Source organism: Canis aureus, chromosome X (genome assembly GCF_053574225.1).
Source record: "Canis aureus isolate CA01 chromosome X, VMU_Caureus_v.1.0, whole genome shotgun sequence".
In the NCBI taxonomy this organism is placed as follows: Eukaryota; Metazoa; Chordata; class Mammalia; order Carnivora; family Canidae; genus Canis; species Canis aureus.
In genome coordinates, this window is record NC_135649.1 from 114,085,885 (window position 1) to 114,103,562 (window position 17,678).

At 47.3% G+C, this 17,678-nt stretch overlaps 1 protein-coding gene across 1 annotated transcript in view; it reads left to right on the top strand.

Moving 5' to 3' along the window:
• The first annotated feature begins 4,242 nt into the window (after positions 1–4,242).
• Positions 4,243–17,678, top strand: part of GPM6B (glycoprotein M6B) — a 160,974-nt gene continuing 147,538 nt past the window's right edge. The window contains exon 1 of the mRNA XM_077888827.1: positions 4,243–4,469. Within this exon, the coding sequence (XP_077744953.1) occupies positions 4,466–4,469 (4 nt within the window). The 5' untranslated portion in view covers positions 4,243–4,465. The remainder of the gene's footprint in view (positions 4,470–17,678) is intronic.

Below are 17,678 nucleotides of genomic sequence, written 5' to 3' on the forward strand. Positions count from 1 at the left end.
GTGTTTTGTTTTGTCCATTAGGTGACTTCGACTGCAAAGTTGAAGACCAATTCACGTACTTCCCACTGGTTTGAGAAAGCAGCCATCTCACTGAGGGAACAGGAGGAGAAGGCTTTACAGTATAAAAATTGTGCCTGATGTGCCAGGAAAGTAACTCCAGCAAGGGAGAAGCAGAGAGATTTTAAGAATCAAACATCAAGCCAAGATTCTGTCCAAAAGGAGATGTTTGCCACAGACACAAGACTCATGAGTAATTATGAAACAGAAAGGAGTGTGGAGCACAAGTGACTAAACACCCCCCAAAAAAGATCAGAGCAGACAAATTGTGTCTGTACGTTTTATAATGAATTTGTACTCCTCGATGAGGCATTTGAGGGTAAGATCGCAAATTGTATAAAATCAGTTGGAATATGATTTCATTTATAGTTTAAATAATTAGGAGACCATCTCCACTGTTGAGTAAGGTACAACTATATATTTCTTCCTGATTATAAAAGTAATTCTTGGGGCACCTGGGTGTACTCAGTGGTTGAGCATCTGCCTTTGGCTCAGGTCATGATCCCAGGGTCCCGGGATCGAGTTCCGCATCAGGCTCAATGCAGGGAGCTTGCTTCTCCCTCTGCCTGTGTCTCTGCCTCTCTCTCTCAGTGTCTTATGAATAAATAAATAAATAAATAAATAAATAAATAAAATCTTAAAAAAAGTCATTTTTGCTCATTGTCGAAGTTTGGGAAAACACAAAAGGGTATAAAAATAAAACTAAAAATTCCACTGATCCCAGAGATAAACCCTGTTAATATTTTGATATATGTTAATATATTGATATATTAATAAGGGTCAGACCTCCACTGTAACAAATAAGCCCCCAAATACCTAATGGCTCAAATATAACAGCAGTTTATTTCTGGTGCATGTGAGGGCCCCAGTCAGCTCCAGGCTGTCAGTGTGGCAGGGGGAGTGAGTCTCTGCTGTGCAAAACCATTCAGTTACCCAGGCTGGCTGAGGCACCCTGCTGTCAACATCAGATTCCAGCTGAGAGAAGGGGAAAGCAAGTAGAAGCATCCAAGTTGGAGGATTTATGGGTAAGGCCTAGGAGTGGTGGACATTACTCCTGACCTCATTGCCTAGAACTCAATCACTTAGCCCCACCTAACTGCTGAGTAGCCTGGGAAATGTAGTCCAGCTGTGTGGGTCAATAGTTGATGTATTTGGTAATAGTGTCTAATAGCGCATTTTCTTTTATATTTTATTTTTAAAAAGATTTATTTATTTATTTTTGAGAGAGAGAGAAAGAGAGAGAGACAGACAGAAGAGGCAGAAGGAGAGACTCTTCAAACAGACTCCCCACTGAGCTTGGAGCAGAAAGCAGGGCTGAGCCCCACAGACCAATCCACACGCTTATGACCTGAGCCGAAACCAAGAGTCGGTCACTCAGCCACCCAGGCGCCCCATCTGAGAGTGCATTTTGTCTCAGTCCTTTAAAATACATATATGTACAGATGGACACGACTAGGATTATATCGTACATTTAGGTTTGTATTCTGAAAACCCAAAATGTCCGAGGATTTTCCCACGTAATTCTTCGCAAACAAGACTGGCTGCATGATATATGATCATGTAGATCAGGGTTTCTCTCAACCTCCTTACTATTGACATTTGGGGCTGGGTGGTTGGTTGGTATGGGGGAGGTTGTCTTGTGCATTGCAGGACGTTCAGCAGCATCCCTGACAGCCACCAACCAGAAAGCAGAAACCAGTAGCACCCCCTCTCCAGATGTGACAAGTAAAACTGTCTCCAGGAATTGTCAAAAGTCTCCTGAGGGGTAAAATCATCTTCGGCTGAGAGCCATCAAACTAGATCAACAATTATTTATGTAACTACTCCCCTTTTATTGAATAGGTGTTGCTTCCTTTCTTGGTTTATGTTTGCTCTCCCATCTTGCTCTGAGATAAACATCTTTTTACACTAATTTAGACTAAAACTGTCATTATTTACTTAGGAGACAGTCCCAGAAGTGGGATTATTAGGTCAGAGGCTATGAATATTTTTAAGTCTCTTGATAGATACTGCCAAGTAGCTTTCCAGAAAGGCTCTACCAATTTACTCGCCCACCTGCAAAGTAGTCTTGCTCTTGACATTTTCTTTAAAGATCTTATTTTTAAGTAATCTCTGCACTCAACAGGGGGCTTGAATTTACAACTCCCGAGATTAAGAGTTGCATGCTCTACCCACTGAGCCAGCCAGGCACCCCAAATCTTGCTTTATTTATTGAAAGATTTTAGTTACTTCATATGAGAAAATTGGTTTATTATTTTAAAATAGCATTTCTTCGAGTAATAGTCAAATACACTTATTAGCCATCTTCTGTACCCTGTCTGTAGTAGCCTTGCTAATTTCCCAACTGCTGGGGTTTTTTTCTTCTTAAGGGTGTTAGGGACAATCACTTGTTGAAATAAGTCCATGACATTTCCAAAGTGAGTAAAAAATTCTATTAAAACGTGGCTTTCCTTTGACACTGTGTACACAATTGCTATAACTTGGTTTTTTATCACAGCATCCCATTGTGGCTCGCTCTAATATTTGGACAGCTGTTATTTCTTTTCTTTGGCTAAAAAAAAAAAAAAAAAAGAAAGAAAGAAAAAGAAAAATCCAAGACTTCTAGGGAATGGCAGAAAGTGGACCAGAGGGTTTACTTTCATCTCAGGGCACAAAACCTTAGAATTTTGGGGCCTGGAGAAGCAGATTAAGGTCATAGCTTGCCAAAATGATTTCAGAATGTCATGCCCGAGTCTCATTCTGTCGTTTCCATGTCTCCTAGGAGTCTCCCAAGATGCAGGCACCAACGACACCCAAGAATCTTCTCTCCACCAGGAATGAATTCCTCTCTGCCCTCCCCTACTACTTCCACCTCTGTCTCTGGCCTTTCCAGGCCATCTTGGTTCTTGTCCTCCGCGGCTGGATGCCTGCACCTGCGCAATGACTTTCCTGTAACGAGGATGAGAAGTTAAACCTATGAGCCCCCTGTTTTAGTGCATAAGGATTGGTGAGGACTAACTATTCCCCCTGGGATTGTGGAAATGAGCCAGTGATCTCCTCGGCACAAATCTGTCCTTTTATGCAAAATATTATTAGGTTTTCTAGAGCTCTGCCTCGATAAAAATCTTCCCTAATCCAGTACATTTCAATAGATGAAATGTCTGCTACTGCCAGCCTTTTCTCAATGCGAAAGTTTCTCTCTTTGGGGTTGACCATCCCGTCCGTGTCCTATGGACAGTTATAGTTTAAGTGATTCCACGTATTATCAAAACAACGAATCACAACATAAGCGATGGCAGAGGGGGGAGTGTCAGGCTCAGAAATCTCAGAAATGTCTCAGAAAGTATCTGCCCTAGAAAGATGGCTAAGGGGTGTGTGTGTGTGTGTGTGTCTCAGGGCTTTCCTAGTACCTTTGGAGGCAGGAGAATGATTCTCTAAGGAAGACAGAAGGAATTGCGGCCAGGCCGCTGTTAAGCCTTTAGCTCACTTACAGGCTCACGTGCAAGGCCTGAGCCTGGGAGAAGCGGTGACTGGGGCGAGTCTGCAAAGTCTCCCAGAGCCTGGCCGTTGGGGGGGCGGGAGACTTCTGGGGATCAGATGGCCGATCGCGAGCACCCCAGACTGGAGAGAGCGGTGGGGGCCCCTTCTACATCATCGTCACCCACACGTTAACTCAAGTCGGGGGCGGCGTCCTGGGTGCACATCGGAATCAGCTGGGGAGCTTTTGCGGGCGTGGACGCCTCGGGCCCTGGCGCGGGGGCCCTGGCGCAACCAGGTTTTCGAAGCTCCCCAGCTGGTTCTAATGTGCAACCAGGGTTGAGCCCCACCGGATTCGGGGGTCACCCCCACCCGGCTCATATGTGAACAAAGGGATCCAGGGCTGTGGATGGGGGCAAAGCCGCTCATCGCCGGCTGTCCCGGGTTCCGTGTCCCGGGCCTCAGTTTCTTCATCCGCACAATGGGTGACGACTAGGACCGCAAAGCCCCCTCCGGCCGCTTAACAGCCCGTTTCTGGAACGCGGATCGGCGCCCCCCAGGCCCCCTCTGTCTCCCACCCCCCACCCCCGGCTGCTCGGGCTCCCGCGCCCCTCGGGGCCCGCTGGGGTGGAGGGGGGTCCCGGCGGAAGGCGCCAGCGGCCCCTGCCGCCCCCGCGCGCCCGCTGCCGGGTTCGGGCCCTGGCTGCGGGCGCACAAAGCCCCCGGCGCTGACGTCAGGGCCCCTCTCGGCGGCCGGCCCCCAGTGCAGGCGGAGCCGCGCCGCGCTCCCACCCCGGCCCCGGAGCCCGGAGCCAGCCGCCAGCCGCCAGCCGCCGGCCCAGCAGCGCAGCAGCCCGCCCGGAGCCCGGCCCGCGCACGTGCCCGCCGGCCCCGCAAACTTGTGCCACCGGCCCTGCCCGTCCCCGGGGAGCCCGAGCGCCCGTCTCCAGCCATGGGTAAGCCCGCGCGCCGGCCCCGCCCCGCTCAGGTGGGGCTCCTGGGCCACCCCGGCGGCCGGGGCGCGGCGCAGGTGTCCCGGACGCCCAGGTGCGCGGCCCTGCGCGGCGGTGGGGGCGCCTCCGCCCGGGGCGTGCGGCTCGCGGCAGGGCGGCCGCCGGTCTCCCCGGAGGGGCTGCGGAGAGCGCGGACGGGGCGTCCCGGGCGGCGGGCGCCGGCTCGCTTGGAAGGGTTGGCCGAGGGGAGCCCCTGGCTCGTTTGCCGGGACGCTGTCCCCGTCGCCCGGGCTCTCGGCTCCCGGGCCCGTCCTGTCCCGCCCTGCCGTCGTCCTCCTCTTGCCCTGAAGCCCAAGCCTGGGGTCCGCCGAGAGCTCGTCTGGGAATCGTGACCCTCGGGACCGGGGAGGGGGGAGGGGAGGAGGGACAGGATGGGACGGAGGGTCAGTCCCTCTTCATTGTCCCCTGTTCCCACCATCAAAATGCGGACCCGGGCGCAGGTGGGGGACGGTGTGCCGAGTGGACCCGAGTGCGGGCGGGGGCGGGGGCGGGGGGTCGACTAGTATCGGTGGAAGCCCAGTTCTGGACACCGGAGATCTCCAACCTGGCCCGGGGCGCACGCTGGGCGGCCGTAGGTTTCTTCCCGTCACCTCCTAACACCCCGAAATGCTGCCGTCAGCAACATGTCGTTAAGTGGGGACTCCATCGGGAGGGGAGCTCGGGACCTGCAAAGGTCGGAGAGCTGTGTTGGGGAAGGGGTTTCTCTCCCTGCTCCGTCGTCCTTCTCTAGTGGCAGCCAGACTGCAGCCGCAAGCGCCACAAAAGCCACAGACCGAAGAGCCCCGCCGAAGCATTCGGAATGAGGACCGCCGCGGGTTTAACCCTTGCGGGTTAATGGTCAGGGCTTGGGGATCCCTGCCCGTCCCCCATCCCCATCCGTGGCCTCTTCCCCGTCTGCATCCCTCTGCTACTGAGTGTGCGTGTGCGTGTGCGAGTGAGGGGGCGTAATTTTGTGCCGACTGTAATCTTGGTGAGGGACGGCAGGGAGAGCTGACTTTGAATTTAAAGGGAAGAGCAAAGAATTGTAGAAGGTAAATCTTCTTAAATTCACTCGATGATCATCATATGAACGGAAACAAGGCCCTTAAATCCAGCAAGAACATTTCTTACCGAAAACCTAGGGGAGAGCTGGGATAAAATCTAGAAAGGGCGGAATGGCGTGACCCGTGACTCTGGTTCCTACTTCTCTTAGTGCCCCCACCTGAGTAGCCACATCACTCAATGCTCCCTTTTACTTATTAAGATTGTGTTTTTAAGTAATCTCTGTACTCAAGGTGGGGCTCGAACTCACAGTCCTGAGATCAAGAATCCCCTGCTCCACCAACTGAGCCAGCCAGGCACCCCATACTGCTCTGCCCCCACCCCCGCCTTTTATAATGCTCCCTTTTGTTTATTTATTTATTTTTTTAATGCTCCCTTTTAAATGAGGTTCATACACAAGAATCCGATGGCTGCCGCTCAGCCTGGAACTATTTTGGCAATGTTGGGCGCAAAGATGTTGAAGTTACAGAGAAGTGCGGTATTGATGAAAGCATTACCTGATTTTCCTGAAATAAAGTTATTTCTGGTTTATTAACGCTAGGTGTTAGCATCTGTACCGTTAGACCTCGAGGGGCCAATTCCCCCACCCCCGGGGCACCTTTTTGAGGATGGCTTTCACAGGTCCCGGGCTGCACCAGGGCCAGGCTTTAGTGTTTCAATAGGTGTGGAGGTTAGACACGGTTCTCATGAAGCCAGTGCCCAAACCAGAGGCCTGTTCTCAAGGAAGTACTTTGTGTCTCGACAATTGTTGGGTCTACACTTCAATTGCCAATTTATGTTAATTTGTGCATACCTCACTGGTTCTGGCAGTATCCTTGGTTTTACTTTTTAGTTTTTACATACGACAACAAAAAAAAGTGCCCTTCATGCCAAAAGGAAACATACTGATTTCCTTTGGTGGAATCTTAGTAAATACGCCACAAGGCCATGAACTGGCCTTATTTTTCCAGATGTGTTTAATTACCCAACATACCCTTATGAATGTTTTAATTGAAATGATTTAATGCTGGGAAAATTCTCACCATTGGTGCGCTGAGTTGAGACTGTGGTTCTTACGCAAGTCACTTCCTTAACCTGGTATTAGTTCACTTACTGGTAAAAGGGGGTGAGGTTCCTGGAAATAAAAGCCCCCTTTGGACTCCAGTTTTAAGGCCTTCCATATCTTTCAGTTGAAAGGTAAAATACTGAGCAGTAGTGGTGCGTGCAGTTTTATCTTTCAGCGTGCCTTAAAACATGTTCTTGTTGAAGGAGTTGTGGTTTTCGGATGGCTTTGCTGAGATATAATTTACATTCCGCACAGTTTGCACATTTGAGTGTACAAAGCCCGTGATTTTTGGTGTGTTCAGAGTTGTGCCACCACCACCACCACCGCTAACAGTGTCCTGACCCTAAAAAGAAATCCTGTGCCCATTGGATGTCCCTCCCCATCGCACCCCCCTCTCCCCTGGCAACCACTAATCTACTTTCTGTATCTAGGGATTTGCCCATTCTGGACAGTTCCTGCAAATGCCGTGAGCCAATTGATGTTTGAAGTGCGTTTGACTATTCAGTAACTTTGGTTGTTTTGCACAATGGGAAGATGTTGATGTTTTGTTTGTATGCAGTACACCACCTAAGGGAGTGTGTTGAAACTAATTATTTCACTGGCTGAAGAGTTCCACATTGGGCTGTTGTGCGCATGTGTGCGCGTGCACACCCACCCACACCCACCCACACACATTCCCAGCTTTTCTCAGGTTTTATATGTTGGGAATTCATGTTGCCTAACAATTTTTTAAAAAGTAATCTCTGTGTGCAACGGGGCTCAGACTCAGGACCCTGAGATCCAGAGTTCCATGCTCTAGGGGCTGTGCCAGCCAGGCACCCCCAGAATTATTATTCTGTTCCCTCACTCACAGGCCTGAAGACCTTAGCAACTGTGGAATCAATGTAATAACCTCTGATGGAGGCATTTGTGGAATATCCACCCTGCTTGAATGCGGATCATGTATCCAGAGAGAAATGCTTATTTTGTTTCATTTGTTGCCTATAATTTTAAATGAAAATTCCGTGTGAAATGATCGGAGACAGCAAAATAATTATTTTCAACCACTTTGTAGTAAGGAAGTTTTTTATGAGGATTATGAATTTAAACAGTCGTTGCACAAAATAGCATTACAAAAAACCTGGTTCAGAGCAGTTTAACTGGAATGTGCATACAAACCCTCTTTGATTTTGTCTAAAAAAAAAGGGGGGGGGCAGTTTTTAATTCCATGGGCCTGGATGGGACCTGCGTTTCTGCATGTCTGGCAAGCTCCCGGGTGTGGGAGCTGGTGCTGCGGGTCCCCGGGTGAGGAAATTGAGGAAGAGCAGGGCAAGCCAGAGGCCATGTGTCTGCCCCAGAAACTCCACTAACTTGCTCTGTGATCTTAGGTAAATCATTTTGTCTTCTTGATCTCTATTTACTACAGAGTCAAAGGAGCTGATGAAGTTATTTCTTTGGGGGCTTACAGGTCTAAAGGGGTGTAATTTCAAAAAAAGAAAGGAGAAGGTAATGTTATGCTGAAAAAAATATAAGAAAACAGCTCCCTGATTGTTTCAACACTATTTGTTTCCATGAAGCCAGCATCACAGGAGTCATTTGTAGTAGGGCTGAATGCTGGCATCTTGGCATGTCCGCCAACAGGAATATTGGCCTTTCTCCAGGGAGCCTGGTGGAGGAAGCTGTGGTGCTTCCAGCTCTGGCTTTCCCCTCTTCTCCTCAGAGCCGGCGGCTCCAGGGAACCTTTCCTCACCCGGCACAGAGGGCCCAGATCACCTTCGGAGGCAAGACTCAGAAGGAAGCACCCTGAGGAACCATACAGGCATACATTCCCGTTTGGTTCTGGAAGTTCGCTCAGGAATTCAGACGCAATTGCAGACTAAGGAATGGTCTCCTGAGGAATAGCTGGGCAGGAAGTATTTCCAGAATGTGCCAGCCTCCCTCCCTGTGAGCGTCAAGATCTTACATTGAGCCCACCCTCAGGTCTTGGAGAGAGTTCCCTTTTAAGTCTCTGGATGTGCACTGAAATTTCAAATGACCCTCCTAGTCCAATAGCACAGGGTTATGTTTGTGACAGACAGGAAATAATTAGTGTATTTTTTGCTCCAGCAAAAGCATTGCCCAAACCACTTGACCCCTGCAAGGGTTTCCTAGAGATGATCCTGAGCCCCTGAGCCCTGGCACAAGCAGTTAGATGGTTGATTGTGAATGCCAAAGTGGTAAATCATCAGACGTGCCACATAGGTGTCTTAAAACATTCTATTTAACTTTAGACATTAATTTGCCAATATTTCTTTGTAGAGTCCAGGCCTTTGCTTTCATTGTGAGCCGTGGTTGGGATTCCTTGACGTCTCGCTTGCCCATCGATCACAGCCCAGGTTCATTGGCTTCTGATTTCCAGTTTCAGATTCTTCTAAAGTAGACTGAGAGCTTAAGGGCATCGAGAACCAGTCTGTGTGCAGAATGCTCTTATGTCCTCTACCCCGCACCCCTTAAGCCTTTACAATTGTCCTGTCCCTAGTTTTAGGCAACTATTTTTCCAAGTGACTCATTTTTAAGACTTGCCAAGGCCATGAGCTTGGGTTCCAAAGAAATAAAAGCTCTTTCTTTTGCACACGTTTTATTAGTCTGTGTGGTATGGAATTACATTTCATAATTATAGTAAGAAATACATAAATAGGTTTGGGAGCAAACACAACCGACTCTTAGGTACACGGTTCAGCTGGCGGCAGAAGGAGTCTATAGATGTCCTGCAGAATTGCCTCGAAGCCGAGTTCTGTGGACAGTGGTCAATACGGTTTACAAAAGGAGTAACTGGGCGGGTCCATGGGGTCAAGGCTAAGAGGACAGTTGCTACTGTATTTTCAAGCCAGTGTCATCCGTGTAATAACTTGAACGTTTTTCTGGTTACTGTTAGTTGACTGGTAAGTGTTTTTAATATGCCTTCTTTTCTGTTCAAATTCCTCAAGAGCAAAGATCATTTTATCCATGATTATATCCCAGTGTTCATTCAGATGATAGACATATCGTCGGTGCTCCACAAATATCTGTTGAAAGGATGAGGGTTTTCTTGTATAAAATGTACTTTATTAAGGTCTATCCACATCATGAATGTATATAGGTCACAAAGTATGTACAATTATATGCATGTGTTGCAGAACTGAATAAACCACACCAAGTTAAACAGGGCAAATGACATTAATTATTGTTCTTTAATAATACCAACACTCCCAGCCCAGATTTTCACGGAATAACCGAATTCAGAGCTTGAAGATGCTGCAGAAGTAATTTGATTGCCCTAGGCAGACCGACACAAAGCCAATTTAAAGAGCAGTTTGAAGGTTGTGTCATTACCTCCTTTGCCTTTAGCTTTTTCCTTTGGATGTCTTAAAATATTTTCCTGTCCTTGGTGAAAAGTGCTTCCCTCGTGGCAGATTTTTGAAGATCGGGGCAGCAGGGAGAGAAGCACTGTTGCGGCCGGATGCATCAGCGCCCCAGGACTAGAAGGTCACGCCGTCGAGTGTTTCCATTGCTTCCCGCAGTTGGCTGGACCGGGCGCCCACTGCCACTGGGCCACCAGCACTGGCCGAGCCCCGGGCGGGCAGGGGGACACACGGCCAGGCAGCCACCGACCGCGGGCTTTGGAGGCTGGTCAGGCAAGCCCGGGCCGGGCAGAGTCTAGACACAAAAAAATCAGCAAAACTGCCTTCTGTCCGGGGCACCTGGCCAGTCGGTAGAGCGTGTGGCCCTCGATCCCGGGGTTGTGAGTTCTAGTCCTACCCCACCTTAGGTGCAGAGATGACTTGGAAACACTAAAAAATGGGGCAGCCTGGGTGGCTCAGCGGTTTGGTGCCGCCTTCGGCCCAGGGCAGGATCCTGGAGACCCGGGATCGAGTCCCACGTTGGGCTCCCTGCATGGAGCCTGCTTCTCTCTCTCTCTCTCTCATGAATAAATAAATTAAAAAAAAAAAAAATAAACCCCCAAACTGGATTCCGTCCTCAAATCAGCACAGCCCTCTGGGAGAGACAGATGAACAATCATAATAGAAGTAAGTACGGCTCCTGTAGAGTAATTTCCTCTGTCCAAGGAAAATGAGGTTGGGGGGGCGTTGGGTGTTGGTATTTCAGAGTGGGGTTCCCTTGATTGGGGACTTGAAGGATGAGCAGGAAGAAGGGGCTGGTGTACAGATGTGCCCCTGGGTACAGGTGTGGGAGTGGGAGGAGGCGGGGCCAAGGAGGTGGGCGTGGCCTGAGCGTGGGTCGGGGAGGCCCACAGGAGGCCCAGGGCCCAGGTAAGAGCCAGGAAGAACTTCATGTCACCCTCTCGGTTGGAGAGGATTACCAGGGGGGTTTCAAGCAGGGAAGTGACAGTTGGAAGTGACAGTCAGAGGAGATGAAAAAAACCATTGAGCGAGAGAATCATTAGTGTCTAATTGTAAAATCCCAAAAGGAAGTCTACCAGGAGTTCTGAGAAGGGTGAGATCCTGTAGCTTATGGGAAGCTTCTGGTGGAGAGTTGGATTTGAGGTGTTTTTGAGAAGAGTGGAAAGGCTTAGGGTTCCGTGGAAGAGAGGTAGGAGTGAGCATAGTTACTGGTGGAATCCAGAAGAAACCGGCTTGGCCTGGGCAGAGAGTGGGGGTGGGGAACAGTAGGATTTTAATGTCTAGAAGTAAAAACCGCTTACTTGGTTAGAAAACAAAATCTGCCAAAGGAAAAGCACTTAAAGCTGATCTTTTAAATTTTTATTCTTAATGGCTCTGTGTAACCCTGTGTGTTTGAGCTCGGTCTGACAAGACGGAAAGGATGTGGAGTTAGAGTTACTGTTTGGCATTCGGTTGCCTGTTTGTTTTCTGTAAGACTGTTACATTCTACTTTCTTGATTTTTTTTTTTTTTTTAACACTAACACAGCGAGAGGGAGCACAAGCAGGGGTAGCGAGAGGGAGAGGGAGAAGCAGAACCCCTGCTCAGCAGGGAGCTGGCCGTGGGGCTCAATCCCAAGACTCTGGGATCAGGACCTGAGCTGAAAGGCAGACACTTAACCGACTGAGCCACCCAGGTGCCCCTCTACTGTCTTCTTTGAACAGCTGGAGACAGATACTGAAATAAAAGAAGTCTCCTTTCCTTCCCTTTCTTTTTTTCTTTTATTAGAGATTTAATTTTTTTATTTTTTAGATTTTATTCATTTATTCATGAGAGACAGAGGCAGAGACACAGGCAGAGGGAGAAGCGGGCTCCATGTGGAGCCCGATGTGGGACTCGATCCTGGGTCTTCAGGATCACACCCTGGGCCGAAGGCAGGAGCCAAACCACAGAGCCACTGGGGCTGCCCATTATTAGAGATTTTAAAGTGATCTCTATAACCAACGTGGGGCCTGGAACTCACAACTCTGACGTCAAGCGTCCTATGCTCTACCAACTGAGCCAGCGAGGCACCCCTCCTTCCCTCTCAGGTGTACTCTTCGAGCGAGTTTTCTCAGCCTCAGCCCTGTTGACATTTGGGGGCTGGATCATTCCTTGTCGTGAAGGGCTGTTCGGTGCATCATAGGATATTTAGGAGCATCCCTGGTGTCCCCCCGCGACGTGCTAGTAACGCTCTCCTTGTGACAACCAGAAATGTCTCCAGATGTGGCCAAATAACCATCAGTGAGGGGCAGAACCACCCATGTTGAGAACCCCTGCTCGAGAATACGAGGGATCGAAACCTCTTGTGCTTCACAGTATTCTGAAATCTCAGTAGGGCGTCATTGAGGACTTAGCTCACAGTACCTTTGCTGAACAGGAAGATCTCTGGTTGAAAGGATGCTTGATCTTTCTAGCTGAAGGAAGGTTTTGTCTTGGTTTTTGTTTTTGTTTTTAGCCTTTTTTCCACATCATCAGAGACTCTGGAGATAAAATGGGGACCCTTGCAGACCGCCTGGTTCACTCTTTCCTGGGAGTAAAATGGTAACTAAACCATCTCATAAATGAGACCAAACGCCCCTGAGAATAGAGAGTGCCCGGTTCCTTGGTAATTTGCTCCGCTGTTCAGCGCACTGTAGCTCTGAAAGGCCTGAAATCTATAGGAAATTGGTCTTGCTTATTAAAATCGCTTTCATCATCTTTTGAGCTCTTCATTAAGTAGAGAGACATCAAGGATCCAGTCCCATTTTTTTAATATCCTTAATTACCCTGATGGCCTTTCCATATTTAGAATTCATCTCCTTAGCTATAATCAAATCTACCCAGATTAAGCCTTGAAGGCAACCTTCCTGCACGTTCTGTCCTGTGCCGTCCTGTCCTTAAGGTCTGTAGCCATGACTTTCATGACCTTTTTCCGTGTGTCTGAGACATGCAGGTATTGGTTGCACAGGGAGGGACCGATTTGCCCTTGTGGCCCACGCAGCTCCTTCCCCACAGCCGCAGATTGCCCTGCACCCCCCTCCCTCCGTGTCCCCCCTGCTCCCCAACCCCGCCGGAGACCCTCACTTGGTCTGTTCAGAGAGGTTTGTTGATTGATTGATTGATCGATTGATTGATTGTTCAGAGAGCTTTGAGCACACTCGGAAACTAGTTCCAGGGTAAAAAGCACAAGAACGTCGGAAGGGACGGTTAGAAGGGGCGGTTAGAAGGGGCCTAGGAAACTGGCTGTTCTGGATGTGCATCGGGTGCCTCTGTTAGGTTTAGGAACGTGAGGTTTCACAACCCCCTGAAAAGAATGTTCAACCGGGGGGCTCTGTAACGGCAGCTTGGATTCAGGCATCTGCTCTTCACACAAGGAGCAAAGGATGGAGAGATGTAATTAGCCAAGACATTCAAACCCTTAAGAGAACTTTATTTGATGCAGCACTTTATTTTATATTTTCCTTTTAGTTTTCTCATGTGGCATATTCTGACAGTTTCCATGGTAAGCGAAACAGAATTCAGAACGTTAAGGAGATGGATTTCCATTTCATGAATTATTACCGTTTTTGCAAAGCCAGTGTCCTGGATTACCAAAAACCGGTTTGAGCTCTGTTATATAATGGTATCGTCACGAATACTTTTAGATGTTTTGTAAGAGGCACAGGTATCATAAAAATCGTTTAAGAATTTGCTATTGAGGGATCCCTGGGTGGTGCAGTGGTTTGGCGCCTGCCTTTGGCCCAGGGCGCGATCCTGGAGACACGGGATCGAATCCCACATCGGGCTCCCGGTGCATGGAGCCTGCTTCTCCCTCTGCCTGTGTCTCTGCCTCTCTCTCTCTGTGTGACTATCATAAATAAATAAAAATTAAAAAAAAATTTGCTATTGAAGTATAACAAGTGCACAAAAAGCAAGCAAACCGCAAGCATACAGCTTGGTAAATTTTAACCAACCTAACTGGCATGTAGATGAAGCAGCGGAACATAACCAGCGCTGCAGAAACCACCCCCCCACCCCACAAGCTCCCTTTGAGGCACCCCGACCAAGGGTAATCACTCCTAATTTCTGCCAACATAGTTTTGCCTGTTTTTCCACTTTATATAAATGGAACCATACAGGATAAACCCTTAGGTCTGGCAGCTTTTGATCACCATTAATAACATGATTTTAAAACTCGAGGATGTTTTCTGTCTGAGAAATAGGCCTCCGTCTAAATCACTAGGGGTAAAAGCACTTATTAAATGCCTTCGTATGTAGAGGTGTGCTAGGGAGTCCATAAACCGCTGGTTCCTCCCCTCTGTTTTATTTATTTTTATTTTTTTAAGTTTTATTTATTTATTCATGAGACACACACACAGAGAAAGAGAGAGAGAGAGAGAGGCAGAGAACAGGCAGAGGGAGAAGCAGGCCCCATGCAGGGAGCCTGATGCGGGACTCGATCCCGGGACCCCAGGATCACGCCCTGAGCCGAAGGCAGATGCTCAATCAGTGAGCCACCCAGGCGTCCCCTCCCCTCCGTTTTAAGTGGAAAACATTGACACAGCAGGTGTGAGAAGGCCTTTGAAAATAATTGATGAGCCAGGAGACAAGTACATGAAAAACATGCATATGGCTGAAGAGATTACAGGGATAAGGTAGCCCCATTATCTCCCTGGGAAATGGAAAGTGCACGATGGCAGGGTTGTAAATAAGGGGTGGTTGTAGATGTTGCATATTTATTCAGGGTCCGATCAATGTAACTATTTTATGGCCTCGAGCTATAAGGATCTAACAGTTGTTGAGACCCCCCTCCCAATTCGTTTCCTGAAGAAGATGGAGTTTTAAGAATTGTCTAAATTAGGGACGCCTGGATGGCGGAGTCGGTTGGGCATCTGACTTGGTTTCGGCTCAAGTCACGGTCTCGGGATCGGGGGATCGAGCCCCGTATCAGGCTCTGTGTTCAGTACGGATTCTGCTTGAGGTTCTCCCTCTCCCTCTGCCCCTCCTGCTCATGCTCTCACCCTTGCTCCCTCTAAAATAAGTAAATCTTAAAAAAAAAAAAAGAAAAGAAAAGAAAAGAATTGTCCAAATTAACAGTAGCTAGTGAACGGTTGGCTGTTCCCAGCACAATGCAAGGCTGGTTGGCAAAGGGTTGGAAGCCGGAGATGATTTCTGGTTTTCATCCCGAAAAGTTTTAGAAGCAGATACAAAAGTGTTTTTGCTAAATGAGCTTCTTGTGCTGTTTGGACGTAGGTAATAATCTGCCTTCATTCCTTCATTGAGGAGCTTTGTCCTCCTTGTGACTGAAGTAATGATGTCGTCAGCAGAACGAATGCTTTGTCGTCACATGGAGCTGGCTATAAATCAAAGTGTCAGTGCTGCTTCCTGAGTAGTGGCATCGCTTTACGCTGCCACCAGCAGGGCACGGACACGCGTTTCTCTGTATCTTCACCAGCGTTTGCAGTTGTCAGCCGTGTTTAATTTCTCAAAAATCTGAGAGCTACGACGTGGTGTTTCATTGTTTTTTTTTTTTTTTATTGGAATTCCCTAAACAGGTTGAAACTTTTCGGTAGGTTATTGGCCATTTGGGTTTTCTCTTTCCATTCATATCCTTGGCTTTTTTTTGGTTGTTGTTGTTTTTTTAAAAATTTTAAGTGACTACTTAAAATGTGGGGCTTGAACTCATGACCCCGAGATCAAGAGTCGCAGGCTCTACTAACCCAACCAGCCAGGCGCCCCGTATCCTTGTTTTTTTCTTACTGGTGTATAATGATTCTTTATACATTCTGGAGACCAATCCTTGGTTAAATGCGTCCTCAATGTCCTCTTCCTCTCTGGTTAATCTTTTAGCTTTGTGGAATGTATCTTTTGTTGTACTGAATTTTTTTTATTATAATAAACCCTAATGAATCTTTCCCTTTATTCTTTTATGATTTGTGCTCTTTATTTTTGCCTTGTTTTAAAATTGCTCCTATCTCCAAGGTCATGAAGATGTTCTTCTATTCTTCTATATTTTCTTGTAAAGTTTTTTTTAAGTATTTAAAAAAATACTTAAATACTTTTCATTTCTCAGTCTTTATTCTATTGGGATTTTAGTTTTTTGGTATAAGTATGAGATAAAAATCAATGTTTATATTCTCTATGCAGAAGCTACCATGTACTTAATGGCTCATCCTTTCCTCACTGATTTTTATATAATACCTTCTCTCATGTTTTAAATTTCCCTACTGTAAGTGTGTGTACATCTCTGGACTCTGTTCTGTTTCTTGGCCCTGTTTTGCCGTCTGTGTGCGAAGAGTACACCATCCTGTTTGTTGTAGGTGTATAATAAGCCTGAGTATCTCCTAGGAGAATTATTCTCCTCTTGCTCTTCTTTGAAAGTGCCCGAGATAGTCTTAGTTTTTTGTTTTTTGTTTTTCCTTTTTGGTGTACTTTTGGAATAAGCTTTTCATGTTCCACAAACATCCCCGGTAGGATTTTGAGTGGGATTACAGTGAATTTATAGCATAATTTTCATGATAGTGTATTTACCATGTTGAACCTTCCACTTGTATACATAATACAGCTCTTCATACAATTAGATCTTTTATATTCCCCAGTACTGTTTTCACACACCTTTATTTTTTGTTATTCTTCACTTTTTAAAAGATTTTATTTATTTATTCATGAGAGACACACAGAGAAAGGCAGAGGGAGAAGCAGGCTCCCTGCGGGGAGCCCGATGCTGTACTTGATCCCAGGGCCCCAGGATCATGACCTGAACCGAAGGCAGATGCTCAACCACTGAGCCACCTAGGCATCCCTTCGCACACCTTTAAAAAAAAATCTATTAAAGGTGTCTCCTAGTTTTTGTGCCCCCCCCCCCCCCACCCAGGGAAACAGTAAATCAGTTGGTGTCAAATCTAGTTGCATGGGATGTAATGGTTTCCTTCCATAGACCTGTGGATTCTGAAGGTATAACGTAATGGATGCATTTGTTCAGATTATAGAATCTGTAGGGGGAGGCGGATTCTCAGCCATCACTCACCTGCCAGGTCGTAAGATCCAAAGTGAAGTGGGGTATTTCTACATGAACTGCCCCTCGCCATGCTGTAATAAGATCAGATAATAAAACCTTCGATATGTTAGGATGTGGATTTCTTCTAAAAGAAAAATATGACCCAGTTGGCTCCATTACAAAGACCAAGTTTATATCCAGGATGCAAACTCTTTAGTTGAAAGAGAAGGAAGAAAGGCCAATTTTCCACTCATCGGTGAGGGCGATGCAGCTAAGGTAACCCTGGAGTGGTTTAAGCATCACTCTTGTGTTGGAGTGTTACTTCCACATTTGGTGGTGTTACTTGAGAAAAGGAACTTTTTCATGGTCGACTCAAGCTTACCTAGTTCTCCTAAGTAGTTTAATGGAAAACTTTTCCTGGAATATTTTTGCACCCTGTGAAGAGGAGGCCAGCACTGGGTTGGAGAGCGAGCTTGATTTATTCCAGAAAGTGGTTTATTCAGCCGTCAAATGAGATTATGTGTGCGGCTGTTACCCATCACTTCACAGAAATATTCCTCTACGAGGCCTCAAACTTTTGTTTATTTATTTGGAGGCAACAGCGATCACAAACTTGAAATCTCCTAGGACATATTTGGAAATGCGATTTTTAATAGAGGGTTGTTACTCCCTTACTGCTGCTGATGGCCAGAACAAAACTGGACTGTCGGACGGTTTCTACATACTGCCTGC